Below are 10,775 nucleotides of genomic sequence, written 5' to 3'. Positions count from 1 at the left end.
TATTTAGACCTCTATAACTGCCCAGCATTTCTCCTTTTATGATCAACATTCTTCTATAGAATCTTTGATCAGAATGTTCAGTAATAGTAGCCAGACACCATCCAATTCTTCTGGTCACATGACAAAAGGGAGCAGTTGTCCGTGGTGGTGAAGAGCCATATACTCCATTTCCTTCTCTCCTTCCTCTCTTGATAGAGTCCAATAGAAATCCACTCTTGTACCTTGGATGGCCACTTGCAGGATCCTAAGACTCCAGGCACTACACAATACAATGCAGCAGACTAGAAGGTAGAGCAGAAGCATTAACACGATTATTAGGCCAATTTTATTATTAGATTCTTAGACTCAGTCTAATTAGATTATTAGACTACGATGTCTCATGAAACCATGTTCCTAAACTTCTAAACCAGGCAATTATCCCATAAGGTGTTTGGTTGATTTAAGCGACCTCAGCATCTCTCTCTCTCTCTTTCTGTCATTGGTGTGAAGTTCTGTTCCAGTTTACAATTCTGTGAGGACTCGTGGATCCTACCACAAGAGCTCTGGGAGACAAAAATGAAGAAGCACGAAAAGCCCTGCCCTTTAGGAGTCTATTGATAGCACTGGTTTACTGGTTGATCTTTTGTTTTGCAGGAAAAAAATAAGCAGATCATAGTGCTGGGCCTAGATGGAGCAGGAAAAACCAGCGTCCTCCACTCTCTAGCTTCAAACAAAGTCCAGCACAGCGTGGCTCCCACCCAAGGTTTCAATGCAGTGTGCATCAACACTCAAGACAGACAAATGGAGTTCCTGGAGAGTAAGCCTGTCGCCCTCATTGCAGTTATAGGATAGCTGTGTTGTGTTCTTTCTTAAACTAGATCTGATCTCATCAACATAGGGTGCTTTGGGAAAGGTGACGCCGCCCCAGATTTTTCTTGATTTTCAGAATGTGTGTGTAATTTAATACTAGGGTACAGCATAGGACAAATAACTTTTTGCTCTTTGGATTTTTTCTCCTTGTAGCAGTGCTGGCGATAACAGGGAGTTTGGAGAAAGGCTTTAGCTTTCCTCCTAGAATCTCCACGAACCTCCATTCTCTCACATGACCCCAAACAAATAAGCAATTTGAGTAACTACGTTGTATTTCCTCTTCTACAAACAGAACCATACATCCAGTACAGAAGTCTAGACTCTATAGAAATCGTGCAGCCACTACCTCTCTAAAGAGTGCTCTTTCTCTGAGCGGGAGATACTCTTTACTCTCTTTCCCTGGAGGATCTTACCCATACTCATGGCATTGCGTGGCATGTATAGTGTAATGACTTCTAAATTTCTATATCCAGCCCAAGCCTCCAACCATCTCCAGACATCGCCACTTGTGTGCCAAAACAAAATGTTGATGTTTCTGCTTATCAGTTTCTATCCCTGTAATTCACTGGTCCTCACCTACCAAGTTCCTTAAACAAACAAACAGACAAATAAAAGTCTCAAAATACCCAAAAGAAATTTGAAGAATGATCAAATGCTAGGAAGACATGGGCAAACCTACCAATGGAGGGAGAGCTTTCATCATTTTGTCAACTAGCAAAGATCCACAGGAGTCGAATGCAGCAGGTTTAATGAACTGGGCAATGTAAAATTCTGCGTCCACATAGAATACACATTCTTTTCAAACACATGTGAGGGGAAATGTCATGGTGTGTGCACCATACTTTCAGATTGGCATAAAGAAAGGGTGTGTCGGTAGATAGATAAATAGATGGTACAGCTGTGGCAAGGTGTTAACGGTGTGAAGCTAGGTGACAGATGTGAAGGTGTTCATTGTACTGTTTATTTAGCTCTTCTGTCAATGTCAGTTTGACATTTAGAAACATTTTGATAAAGGAAAAATTGAGTATATATTTGGAATTTTAAAAATATTATTCTAAACAGCTTATCGTTGAAAGAATGGAATCCTGATGAGAAAATGAAAACATTAAGGAGTGAGAAATTGTTTTTTAAAAACTATCAGCCAAAAGTTTGGCATGCAGTGTGCAGTATAGATAATGCATTTAAAGAATACAGCTTTAATCCAAATAGTTCTATCCAAGAGGACAGCAATTGAAGATGTATGGGTTGGATAAATAAGGTGTTCGTTTTACTGTTCTTTCATCCCCTCTGTCAGTTTGTCATGCTATGGTGACTTGTGTGATGCTAGAAGCACACAGCAGGGTCACCACGGGGGACAGATTTCTGCAGAGTTTCCAGACTAAGAACAGGCAAGGAATGGGGATTCGTCTGAGGGATTAGCCACCGAAACCTTATGACCAGCATCAGAACATTTTATGACATAGTGCTGGAAGATGATCCTCTCAGGTTGGAAGGGACTTAAAATAGGTCAAAGAAAAAGCTACCTTAAAAGTAGAGTCATATTACTGGCACGGATAAAGCAAAACTTTATGGACCTTCATATACCGATGGGGCACAATTCAAGAGGAGAAAAAATGACTGCACATACCCATGAATGTGTAATTTACGAAGTATGGATCTGGGACAATTAAATGGAGCACACAGAACTTGATACCCTAGGCATTCGTGAACAGAAATGGGCTTTTAAATTATGCAGTCACATGGTTTACTGTGTTGGAAATGTCAGTTCAAGAGAAATGGCATCATATTCATCATCAAGAAGAACATTTCCAAATTATCTTTAAAGTACAATGCTGTTTGTGATCAGATAGTATCTATATGTCTGTTTCTACAACAATATTGTTGTTTATACAACAATAATAGAACTATTATTCAAATTTACACACCAAACGTTTGAGCCAGTAATGAAGAAATGGAAGAATTCTACCAAACTAATTCAGTCTGAAATAAACATGCAATCAAGATAACACTGATAATTATTGTTGACTGGAATGCAAAGGTTGGAACCAAATATCAGTGGTTGAAAAACATGGCCTTGGTGATAGAAGCAAAGCTCGAAATTGCTTTTCAAGATCAATGACTTCTTCATTGCATATACCTTTTACAACAACATAAATAGTGATGATACATGTAGAACTCACCGGGTAGAAGGAACAGGGACCAAATTGACTGCATGTGTGGGAAGAAATGATGGAGAGTCCTATATCAACCAAAAGAAGGCCAGGGGCCACCTGTGGAACAGATCATCAATTGCTCACAAGCAAGTTCAGATTGAATCTGAAGAAAATTAACACAAGTCCACAATAGCCAAGATATGATCTTAAATATAGTCCATCTGAATTTCAAGAACAGAGTTGACCTATTGAACACTAATGATTGAACACTTTGCAAAGGAGTCATGGCATGGCATTATGAATATCACATATGAAAAAAGTGAAATGGTCATTAAAAAGTAAAAAAGAAAAAAATGAGAGAGAGAGAAAAGACCAAAATGCATGTCAGAAGAGACTCTCAAACTTGCTCTAGAAAGTACACTAGTGAAAGCAAATGCAAGAGATGATGAAGTAAAAGAACTGAATAGGCCATTTCAAAAGGCAGCTGGAGAAAAATTATAGTGAAATGTGCAACGAGCTGGAGTTAGAAAACCAAACGAAGAACATGGTCAGCATCTCGAAACCTGAAAGCACTAAAGAAAAAACTCAAGGCTTGAGATGTACCATTGAAGGATTCTACAGGCAAAATATTGAACGAGGCAATATAAAATAAATCAAACTCATCACCATCAAGTTGATGCCAACCCATAGAAATCCTGTGTAAGACAGGGTAGAACTGCCTGTGTAGGTTTCTGAGACTGTAGCCTCATCTTTCTCCACGGAGTGGATAGTGTTTTTGAACTGCTGACTTGTGTAATCACTGTGCCACCAAAGCTTCTCTTTTGAATGAGGAAGGAAACATCAAAAGAAGATGAAAGAGATACACAAAGTAACTAGCAAAGAGAATTGAATGACACTCATCCTACTGAGGGGTAAGCTAGGATCAAGAACTGAGAGAATTGAAGGAAGATGTCCAAGCTGCACTGAAAATATTCGTGAAAAACAAGTGTCCAGTAATTGACAGGATACCAATGGAAATGTTTCAGCAAAATGTTGCAGTATCGGAAGCACTACTCGTCTGGGCCGGGAAATCTGGACGACAGCTACTTGACCACCTCCTGACTGGAAGAGCTCTCTCTGTGTGCTCATTCCAAAAAGAAGGGACTCAACAGAATGCAGAGACTATCACGCAATAGTAATATCACATGTAATTTTGCTGAAAAGAAGTAAAAATGGTTGCAGCAGCACATTGGTATTGGAGCTCCCAGAGATTCAAGCCGAATTCAGTCAGCTGGGTCTTGACTAAAAGCTGAGAATATCAGAAAGATGCTTACTTGTGTTTTGAAGCATGAAAAGGCCTTTGACTGTGCGGACCATAACAAACGATGGATAGCCTCGAGGAGAATGGCGGTTTCTGAACTTCATTGTGCTCATGAGGAACTGTGCACAGATGAAATGTGGGCGTTCAAACAGAACAAGGGAACACTGCATGGTGTGAAATCAGGAAACGAGGTGTATGTATGCAGCACATATGAATTATTGTACTCTGGAATAAAGAATGAGAGGGAAATTAAAGCATTCCCAGGCCAACAAAAGCTGAGATCCTTACCAGACAGCCTTTAAAAAGTATGACTGGGAGTTCTGTAGATGGAAGGTGAAAAACGCTGCAAAGTAATTCAAAGCTGTCCATCAAAAGAGACCTTTAATCAAGGGAAGTGCATGGACAAGGATGAGGGGTGGTAATAAGACATATTCTTGCTCAACTAAATAAGAGAACACACACAAAAATAGGCAAGAGACAGGAATGGATATTTTTTAAAAAACCAGTTTTACTGGCATATACTTCACATATCATAGAACTTAATTGTTCAGTCATGTTAAGAAGAGTTGAGCAATCATCGCCACCTTTCATTTCAGAACATTTTCTTCTCGTACTCGTTGTTAGTGCCCCGTTTCCCATCAAACCTCCCTTACCGTTTCCTTAAGTAAATTTAAAAAAATCATTTTGTTGGGGGCTTGTACAGTTCTTAGCACAATCCATCCATCCATCCATTGTGTCAAGCACATTTGTACATTTGTTGCCATCATCATTCTCAAAATGTTTTCTTTCTACTTGAGCCCTTGATATCAGCTCCTCATTTTTCACCCGCCCTCCCCGCTCCCACCAATAGTCTGTAATCCCGTTGCTATCTCTGTAGATTAATCTGTGCTGGATTCCATATACAGAATGTTATACAAAACACAAACAGGATGCCAACAAAACAACCCAACAACAATGACCAGACAAACAGAAAACCTCAATAGAAAAGACAGCAGGAGCTATTAAAAACTGAAACTTTAACATGGGTCAAAAGGGAGATCAAATGATAAGGTTGTTCAGTTTAACCTACCGAGGTCCTTCCTAACGGACTGTGCGCTGCTCTCTGTGGGATGGCAAGGCTGTGCACACCCCCAGGCTATGCGCAGAGGCAAGTCCATGGGAGCTTAATCCAGGTGGGAACCCTTCAAATGGGTTTTGGGTTTCGACTGTCATCCATAGGTGTCTGCAAATTTAATTTAAGGTGGTCGTAATTTAAGCTCTAATACCTGTAAATGAATATTTTAAATGAAAGGACACAGATTTGAAATGCAGCATGTATTTTAATTTGCCATATGGTTTTTTTAGTAGCCTTGCTTCATTTTTGAAGTCTTAACTGATAAACATGTGGTGAGTGAAAAGGCTGCTACATTTCACAGGATCAGGAAACCCCCACCCCCCTGCCTCTCCCTCACTCTTTTTTTTTTTTACATTCTTCTTAATATGTGAGAGTTTTTATTATTTCCATTCTAGCGGTTTCATTTAATTAATCTAGTTTTCTTGCCCCATGACATTCTCATCTTTGTTTAAAGGAATTGTGATATAGGTGTGATTGTTCTCATATAGGTGATATTTTTAAAGGTGTACCATACTTTCAGGTGGTATTCATTATTTTGTGAGCAAATTTATTGCTTTTCCCCCATGTGGAAATAATCTGAAACAGGAAACATCTATTATTATGTTTAATATCTCGCATATGTTTAACATGTGTGATTCTACAAAAACATGAACAACTTGTGAGGAGTAAATGTTCCCACTGACTCCTTCCCCAGTAACATTCCCATTTCTACTAAGAATGGGGTTCACTCTGTTATAGCAGTATGCATACATTACCTAGACTTGTCCAACCTGACTCTTCAGTGGACACTCCTGAAATTCCGTTCTTTTAAAATAATGGTTTATCGTGTTTGGGGTCGAGGTTTGCACAACAACTTAAGTTTCCATTCAACAATTTCTACCGAGTTTGGTGGTTCAGTCATGGTTAGACATTCTTCACCACGTGCTGAGCATTGTCATGCTTGTCCATTCTGGTTGTTCCATTCGCAATTTCTTCTTATTGTACTTCCTTTACTGTTCTCTGTAGTTGGCGGCAGTGAACCTTTCCGTTCTTATTGGGAAACATACCTGTCCAAGGGATTGCTGCTGATCTTTGTGGTAGATTCAGCAGATCACAACCGATTACCTGAAGCCAAAAAGCACCTTCATCAATTGATTGGAACAAATCCGATCCTCCCTCTGGTTGTGTTTGCAAACAAGCAGGTAAAAATTAGTACAAATAGAGATTGGGCTTAACAGTTTTGTTATTAATTCAGAAAAATGGAAATGTGGGTTTTCAATAACTAGAGATTCAATTATATTCTGTATATTCAATTCAACTTATACTTAGTACTGGATGTGAAACATTGGCATATAGCTTATCAAAATCCAAACTAAATAACATATACCATAGTATATGATATATGTATGTTACTCCTTCATGATGTTACTCCTCCATGATTTTTTTTAAAATAAATTATGAATTCCCCCCTCCCACAAAGAAAATTATGAACCTCTCAGCAAAACTGTCTTGCCAAAATGAGAGGGAAATAAAACATTCCCAGACAAACAGAAGCTGCAAGAATACATACCCACCACATCAGCCTTATAAAAAGTACTAATGTACTAATAAGAGTTCTGTTATAATAATAAGGAAGATCAGGAAGGGACAAGACACTAGAAAGTCTTTAGAGCTGTACACCAAAAAGGGAGACCTTTAAGGTAAACGCATGGATACGTATAAGAGGTAGTCGGAATAAGGTAAATATTCATCCTTGATAATTCTAAATTTTTTTTAACAACAAACACATAAACAGTAGGAATAAAATTGTTACATAATTATAGGCTACATAAACGGTAAAGACATAATTAGTGATAACAAGAAAAGGAGAGGGCAAAAGAAATGGCATTGATAAAAAATTTCTTGTGTTACTCAAATTTGTACCACTTTACCACAAGTACTATAAATACAAGCTCTCACATGTAACATTCATGGTAACCACTAAGAAACGTATTTTAAAAAATACACAAAGAGAGAAGGGAGCCATAAAAGCTCACTACAATAAATCAACAAGACAAAAGCAGGCAGTACTAAAGGACAAAGAAGGCTTCACACACACACATAACAAAATGTCAGAAGTAAGTCACTTCTTATCAGTAATTACAGTAAATGTAAATGAACTACATGCTTTAATTAAAAGACAAGAGTAGCTGAATAGATAGAAAAATCATGATCCAACTATATGCTGTTTGCAAGAGGTACACTTTCAACCCATGGACACAAATAGGTTGAAAATGAAGAAATGGGCAAAATATTCTGTAGAAATAATAACCATTCTTAATGTCTGTGTTAGTCTGGGTACTTTAGAGAAACAAATCCACAGAAACTCATGTATAAGAGAGTTTTATATAAAGGGAAAGTGCACATCAAGAAACCATCTCAACCCAGTGCTGCCCAAGCCCACAAGTCCAACATTACTCCATTAACCCATATGCCCAATACCAATCTACAAAGTCCTCCTCCATCTCACAAAACAGACACTATGATGCCGACTGCAGGAGGAAAGCCGAGTCAGTGAACGTGTAAGCATCTCAGTGCTGGCAAGAGTCTCCACACGGCTGCTCCAGCACCGAGGGCTGCATCGGGGTAGGTCCATGTGGCTTCTCCTTGGGGATGTCTTACAGGAAGTCAGCTTTGCAAGCTGAAGCAGGGAACTGCTAAGGCAGCTGCAACCTGTGCAACCATCACAGAGCAAGAGACCCGAGAACTCAAAAGGCTAGGCTCACCGAGTCATTTATCTCTCTGCCCTTCAATTAACCCCACATGTGTTTATTGGCCAGGTTGGCACAACAAACTAACTTAATGTTACACAAAGTAAACTTTAAGACAAAATCTGTTAGAAGAGATAAAACTGGACATAAGTGAGAGAAGGGTCAGCTAATTAAGAAGATTTAGCAATCATATATATGAAGCCAACATTGGCACATCGAAGTATATAAACAGGTAGAATTAAAGGGAAAACAAAATTGTAGTACAATAATTGTTGGAGAATTCACAACACCATTTTCAGTATTAGAACACCTAAGAGAAGATCAACAAGGAAACTAAAGCCACAAGTGACACTGTGAACCAGCTTGCCTTAACAGACACACAAACCAGTCTCAGCAATCTGCCCTTGGGCCGATTCTCACTCATCGTGGCCCCGTGGGACAGCAGAGAACTGTCTCTTTTTGAGAGTCTGAGGCTATACATCTTCATGAGAACAGAAAGCCTCCTGTTTTCCCATGGGGCGATTGCTAGGGTTAAGCTCCTGACCTTGTGGTTCACAGCCCAACATGTAATTCACTCTGCACCACCAGGGCTCCTTAACAGACATACAAGTGGACTTCATAAAGTGTGTGGGAAATTCCATGATCTTTTTGAAACCCTTTCAATACAGCCCATTCCACTCTAAAATAGTACATAACGTGCACTCTAACCCAGTGGCCATTGGAGCCCTGGTGACATAGTGGTTATGGCTTGGGCTACTAATTGCAAGGTCTGCAGTTTAGACCACCAGCCACTCCAAGGGAAAAAGATAGGACTTTCTGCTTCCCGAAATTTGCTCTTATCGCACTGCTATGAGTAGGAATCAGCTCAATGGTAATGTATATGATTTTGCTAGTCCACATGTGCATTCTCCAGGACAGACTATCTTTTAGGTCACAATGAAAATCTTCATAAATTTTAAAAGATTGAAATTATACAGAATGTTTGTTTTCTCTGACCACACAGAGTGAAAATAGAAATGCACAATGAAAAAAAACACAAACCAAAAACCACCACCACCCTGGGAAATACCCAGATATATGGAATTTAAAAATAGCACATTTGGTTATTTAGAAAGAAACAACAAAGAACAAAGTAAGAAATAAAAGGGAAATGACAAATTTCTAAGAGTCAAATGAACAGGAAAGTTGTTGCGTTAGGTGTGGTTGAATCAGCTGTGGTTGAATTAGCAACCCTCTGTACAACCGAATGAAACACTGCTTGGTCCTCACAGTGTTTATGTTGGAACCCATTGTGGTAGCCACTGTGCCAGTCCATCTCTTGGAGGGTCTTCCTCTTTTCTTGATACTCTAGTCTACTATGATGTCTCTCTCTAGGGACTGGTTTCTCCTGATAAAGTGTCCAAAGTACAAGCAACAAAACCTCACAAGTACAGCACACCAAATGAAGGAAACTTTTAGCAAAAAAAATGTGTACCTGAAAAAACAAGACAGATATCAAAGAAAGGAAGTATTGAAAATCAGAGAAGAAATAAATAAAATGCTGAAAAACAATAGAATTTTTAGAAGTTGGTTCTTAGAAAAGACAAGTAAATTAACAAGCCTTTAGCTAGACTGATAAAATAAAAGATGCAAAAAATCAACACGAAAAAATGAAAGGGGATATTCTACCTGACCTGGTAGAAATAAAGAGAATTATGAACAACTCTGGCAACAAACCAGATAACCTAGATAAAAAGGGACAGATTTTTAAAATCAAACAATTTATCCAAACTGACCCAAGAGGTAATAGAAAGTTAAATGGACTCATAAGTAAAGAGATTGAATCAGTGATCAATAACCTTAAAAGAAAAAAAAAAAAGTCCTGCGCTAGACAACTTCACTGGTGTAATTCTACCAAACAGAGGAGAATTGACACCATTACAGTTTCAACTCTTTCAGAAGGTAGAGAAGGAAGGAGTACTCCTAATTCATTCTATAAAGCAGACAGCCCGAGACTCACATTGGATAAAGATACCACAAGAAAACTGCATCTCTTAGAATATAGATGCATCAATAGAATAAAGGAAAAGAGCCACATGAGCATCTCCATGGATGAAGAAAAATCATTTGGTAAAATTCAGCACCTTTTTGTGATTAAAACCCTAATGAAGATAGGAACAAAAGAGAAATTCCTCAAGATGATGCAGGGCATATATGAAAACTCAACAGCTAACTTTATGCCTAATGAAGAAAGACTCACAACTTTCCCCTTGAAATTGGCACCAAGACAATGGTGTCCACTTTCATGATTTCTTTCTTTTTTAAAACTTGTTTTTTTTTTAAATAAGCAACTTTGTTGCTTCTCAGCTAGATGGCCGCTTGTTTATTTTCAAGCCTTTAAGACCCCAGATGCTTTATCTTTTGATAGCCAATGCATTGGAAGTACATGCCTGAGCAATAAGACAAGAAAAAGAAAGAAAAAATATCCAGATTGGAAAAGGAGTAAAATTATCTCTATTCACAGATGGTATATTTAAGTCCTATAAATGGATCTTACATATAAAAAAATTCCAAAGAACTCATAACCAAATTTTCAGGGAAAATAGAGAAATTTAGCATTTTTTTTCTTTGTATAATCGTTTTATTAGGGG

General features: G+C 38.4%; 1 protein-coding gene across 1 annotated transcript in view; it reads left to right on the top strand.

Annotated features, from left to right (window-relative positions):
- ARL9 (ADP ribosylation factor like GTPase 9) overlaps positions 1-10,775 on the top strand; it is a 22,453-nt gene that overhangs the window by 6,507 nt on the left and 5,171 nt on the right. Inside the window, exons 2-3 of the mRNA XM_004706297.3 lie at positions 634-796; positions 6,422-6,597. Of these exons, the coding sequence (XP_004706354.2) occupies positions 634-796; positions 6,422-6,597 (339 nt within the window). The remainder of the gene's footprint in view (positions 1-633; positions 797-6,421; positions 6,598-10,775) is intronic.

This window comes from Echinops telfairi, unplaced genomic scaffold, assembly GCF_000313985.2.
Source record: "Echinops telfairi isolate 266 unplaced genomic scaffold, ASM31398v2 ScPeMD7_7468;HRSCAF=8506_0, whole genome shotgun sequence".
NCBI lineage: Eukaryota > Metazoa > Chordata > Mammalia > Afrosoricida > Tenrecidae > Echinops > Echinops telfairi.
The sequence above is the reverse complement of the archived record's forward strand: the minus strand, read 5'-3'. Positions and strand labels throughout refer to the sequence as shown.